A 4792-nucleotide genomic window follows, 5' to 3' on the forward strand; every position below is an offset into this window, starting at 1 on the left:
GATTCTAAAGCTATAACGGCGACTGACAAACTATAATAACAGTTATCCGCACCACTCATCTCTTCACGCCAGAAGGACAATGAGAAAGGTTTTTCAGCAACAATGCCTCTAGGAAGGGAACTACACTCAGGCGCCGCCTTCGCCGGAACCAACCATCGAAGGCTAGATCCTGAGTTTTCAGCCTAAAGATGAAGGCTGAGCAAATCCAAACAATGCCTTCAACAAATTAACGACGTGAAAGCACCGTCATTGAAGTACAACCAACTAGGGTTAGATAGGTTTTCACCACCAAAACAAAGTCATTATTTGTTGTAACCACCACTTTTCGTGATTCTAGTAGCTACATGTGTAGCATAGTCTTGTCATGAGATGCCACACAAGTGAAGACCATGCCCGCACAAGCAGACTATCTCGCCGTGACAAAAGGCAGTCACCACCATAGACTTCGAGTGGCGAAGGTCGCCACCACACACGCAACGATGATTGACGAGGAAGGAGGCTCACTAGTACCGCCAAAATCCCAACGATGCTTTGGCAGTCCCATACCGTTCTCTTGTCCCACCGTCCTAGAGCATAGCATTATGGAGTGTTTTTGTGAGGAATAGCATTTTGAAGTGTTGAGATAAAGAACAAATGCTTACTCGGTAAATGGTTGTACAAACTTTCTGTTGAGGACGAGGGGGTATGGATATAGTTATTGCGTAAAAAGTATCTACACTCCAAAACCCTCGCACAAGTTACGGCGCAGCCAAATGATTCTCCTTTTTGGAAGGGGCTCATGCGGACAAAGGTAGCCTTTTACAATAGGACCAAATTCACTATTGGGAATGGCAATTCAACTAGCTCTTGAGAAGATACTTGGCTAGGAGGCACGTCACTGGCCATACAATATCCAATCCTCTACAATATTGTACAACGAAAAGAGACATTCGTTACTACAATTCTGAAATCTGTTCGCTTAAACATATAGTTCAGAAGGTTACTTGTGGGGGGAACGATGGGATAGATGGCTACATCTTATGCGCAGGTTGATGCAGGTCACCCTTTCTGATGAGTCAGATACACTACACTGGTGACTTCCAGTGTCAGGGGTATTCTCAGTGAAGTCTATGTATACAAACTTGATAACCAATGGGCCAATCCCAAAGTTAGTACACATTTGGAGAATAAAAGTGACCTTAAAGATCAAAAAATTATGTGGTTGTCACAAAGAAGTGGTCCCGACTGAAGATAACCTTGGAAAACGTAAATGGGAAGATAGTAAATGATGTTGTTTCTGTAATCGGGATGAATCAATCCAACATCCGTTTCTTGACTGTCCACCTGCCAAGCTACTGTCGCGCACAGTGCATGTGGCATTTAACGTCAGTCCACCTGATACCATAAACACTCCTTTTGAAATTTGGCTAAATGGGGTAGAGCCTAAGTTAGCGGCGCATACTCGAGTCAGAGTGTGTGCATTACTTTAGGCCATATGAAACTGCCGAAATGATGCAATTTTTAACAAGAAAAACATCACAAATTTTTGCAGGTAATCTATAGGGCAACTGGCTGGATCTGTACGCGGTCGTTACTCAACTGTGTGTATGCGAAGGAGCATGTGGCTTATGGATGCAACCAAAGGAGACGGCCGCATGGGATACCTATAACCGGTTTGGATGACGGTCCGACAATAGGATAAGGTAATCTACAGGGCAACTGGCTGGATCTGTACGCAGTCGTTACTCAACTGTGTGTATGCGAAGGAGCATGTGGCTTATAGATGCAATCAAAGGAGACGGCCGCATGGGATATCTATAACCGGTTTGGATGACGGTCCGACAATAGGATAAGGTAATCTACAGGGCAACTGGCTGGATCTGTACGCGGTCGTTACTCAACTGTGTGTATGAGAAGGAGCAACTGTGTGTATGCGAAGGAGCATGTGGCTTATAGATGCAACCAAAGGAGACGGCCGCATGGGATACCTATAACTGATTTGGATGACGGTCCGACAATAGGATAAGTGTATAGGCATCTAGCCCTAGATTTTGCCGGTTGTGGCTTTGAGTTCTTCTTTTATTTATTCCAGTTCTTGTATCGTACTACACACTTGTTGGATCTTTTGGTTAATAAGATGGTTGCACACATCCACACTTGTTGGATCTTTTGGTTAATAAGATGGTTGCACGCATCGTTTCGATGGCAAGGCCGGGAGTAATCCTCCTTTTCTTAAAAAATACGATGTGTTGCATTCGGTGTGTCTTGTGGTTGGGTTCAGTTGATTCTTCCTATGCATGAAAAGATATCTTGTTTCTTATATCCTGTCGAGTAAGCAGATGAGATTATTGACTTACTGCGGGGAAGTGGAAGTCAACGGTGGGTACTTGTTTACATGTGCTGACTAACTAGTAAAAAGAGGAGCAAGTGAAAATTCATATTTCCAAGCCTGCAACTGAAAGTGCACTTCTGAATTCTGAAGCAGAATGCCAGCACATACAGTACATCCTTTGCTAACCGAAGCAACTTCCACTACAAGCCTAGTGCCCCACCGTTCATCGCTAGCTAATCGAATAGCTAGCTAGCTACTCGTTGCTGTAAGCTGTAAGAGTTGGGACGTGTACATTGGTTCCTCGAGAAATCTTGGAGCTCTCGTGACAAACGGCCGTTTTATTTCTCACACAAGCATCACTATCTTACCTATCCGACACACATATATATATTAGCAACAACTTTTGTTCTTCACTGACAAGGGCAGAGCTAGGCGGTCTGGGCATTCATCCGTCAGTGATATCCTAGCGGGGCAGGCGTCTTGTTGAGCTCCAGCCCCTGGAAATGGATGTCCTGCATGCCCATCATCACTCATCAGAATCCAAACAGTTGAGAGTCCAGACATCACATCAGGAGAAGCTGAGCAGAGCAGAGTTCAGACGTCGATACATCGGGGACCATGTATGGGAGATGAGCGTACCGCGGCGAAGTGGTTGACGTCGCGGTGGTGCGCCTCGTCGGCGCGCACGACGGTGACGACGTCCTTGAGCCTGGCGTCGGGCGGGAGGCGCCAGTAGTCGATGGCGATACGCGGGGCGGGGACGTTCTCGATCCTGCCGTCCTCCAGGTCGCGGAGGAACTCGGTGTAGGAGTGGATGGCCTCCTCCTCCAGGTAGCCGACGACGCGGTGCGCGAACTTGGGGGACACGATGTAGCCCAGGAAGTAGGCGTTGAAGAAGACGCCCTGCACCGCCAGCACCAGCGCGCGCTCGTACCACTTGGGGTTGGCCACCTCCATGAAGGTCATCAGGTGCATCCGCTCGTTCTCCGCCTCCTCCAGCAGCGCCCGGATCCAGCCGCCGCTCTGCTCGAACCGCCGCAGCGACCGCAGGTGCAGCAGCATCCCGCCCACCATCCCCGGCACCGCCGCCACCGTCTCCAGCATCATCGCCCGGCACCCGTACCTCCTCTGCACGCCGTGCCATGGTCAGCACCTGGACACCAGCAGAAATCTACTTTGCTTGACCGGTCACCTTGCCGTACCTGGAAGAAGATGTCGGTGGGCACGCGCAGCGACTTGACGGTCCAGTAGGCGATCTTGTCGAGCAGCACCTTGGGCTTGTGGTGCTTGGTGAGATCGATCGTCGTGTCCGACGTGTACGCCTCCCACGGCTGCGAAATCACACGGTCACCACGGCTACGTGCACTGTCAACGACAAGGAGAATATGCAGAGGATTTCATTACCCTGAAGCAAGACCACTTCCACTCGGCGCCGTCCTTGTTCACCAGCTTGGCAGGCACGATGCCCCAGTAGCTGCTCGCCGGGCTCTTGCCCCCCTCCTTGGCGGCCTGCACCGCCTCGGCCTTCGCGGCCTGCATCGCCTCGGCCGTCGCGGCGGCGGTGCTCGCCACGTTGTCCTTGGACGCGGCCGCCTCCTCCCTCGCCGCCTCGGCGGCGGAGGTGGACAGCGGCCACGCCCACATGGCCACGGCGCCCCCTTCCCCTCCGGCAAGCAGGGTCCTCTGCGCAGCCTGAGTGGTCGGCCCGAAGACGCGCGGGCCCAGGTGGCGGAGGAGGACGGATCCGGCGACGCGGGAACTCATCGCCGAAGATGGCGAGCCTGCTTGGTGAGCTGCCGCTCTGCTCGCGAAACTCGTGGTCGCAGGATCGAGAACCTGTGGACGTGCCAAGCTCCGAGAGGGTGACGGGATGACGTGTCGGTGTCGCCGAGCTAGCGCGCGCCACGATGGCATGGCGCTACGAGCAGACGACGCGAGACGTGGGAGGAAGAGGAATGGCGGCTCTGCTTGACTGATATTTCTGGAGCTCGCTATTGACTGGTGGACAGCTTCTGCGTGCGCTCGCCCGTGAGATTTGTAGTTTCGTATGTGCCCCGGCTTTTCAGGAGGCAGCAGGATTGGGTGTCAAAATCGTTGGGGCTGCTATGTGGTGGGGTGGCTGCTAGGACTTCCAGTGGACTCTGAACTTGGCTGTGCGTGGACGTGTCTAGAATCTTTGTGTTCCCATTTCAACGGATAAGGAAAGATTGTTAGTTTTAGTGGACTTGTTTTGGCACGAAAAATTGGAGTGGCCTACTGCTTTTCCCCTCGTTTTTGCTTAGAGAAAGACCCGAGAAATGAAGACTCTTCGTGTGGCGAATCAGAAGATGCAAACCTGGGCAATGGTACACTCACGGGGTATTCACGAGGAATTAGAAAAAAACGCATCTTACATTCTGAAATTTTATAAAAAAATAAATACACCTTATATAAAGGAACGGAGGGAGTATTAGCGGCAAGGGTTTAATTAAGGTTGGCGGG

General features: G+C 51.0%; 1 protein-coding gene across 1 annotated transcript; it reads right to left on the reverse strand.

Annotated features, from left to right (window-relative positions):
• Positions 1–2399: 2399 nt before the first annotated feature.
• LOC123145188 (ubiquinol oxidase 1c, mitochondrial) lies at positions 2400–4134 on the reverse strand (the record flags this gene model as incomplete). Its single annotated transcript, XM_044564535.1, is given in 4 exon segments — positions 2400–2823; positions 2951–3439; positions 3514–3642; positions 3716–4134. Coding segments are annotated over 4 exon segments (1038 nt in total). The 3' UTR covers positions 2400–2763.
• Between the last annotated feature and the right edge of the window lie 658 nt (positions 4135–4792).

The sequence above is a fragment of the Triticum aestivum genome, chromosome 6D, assembly GCF_018294505.1.
Source record: "Triticum aestivum cultivar Chinese Spring chromosome 6D, IWGSC CS RefSeq v2.1, whole genome shotgun sequence".
Lineage (NCBI taxonomy): Eukaryota > Viridiplantae > Streptophyta > Magnoliopsida > Poales > Poaceae > Triticum > Triticum aestivum.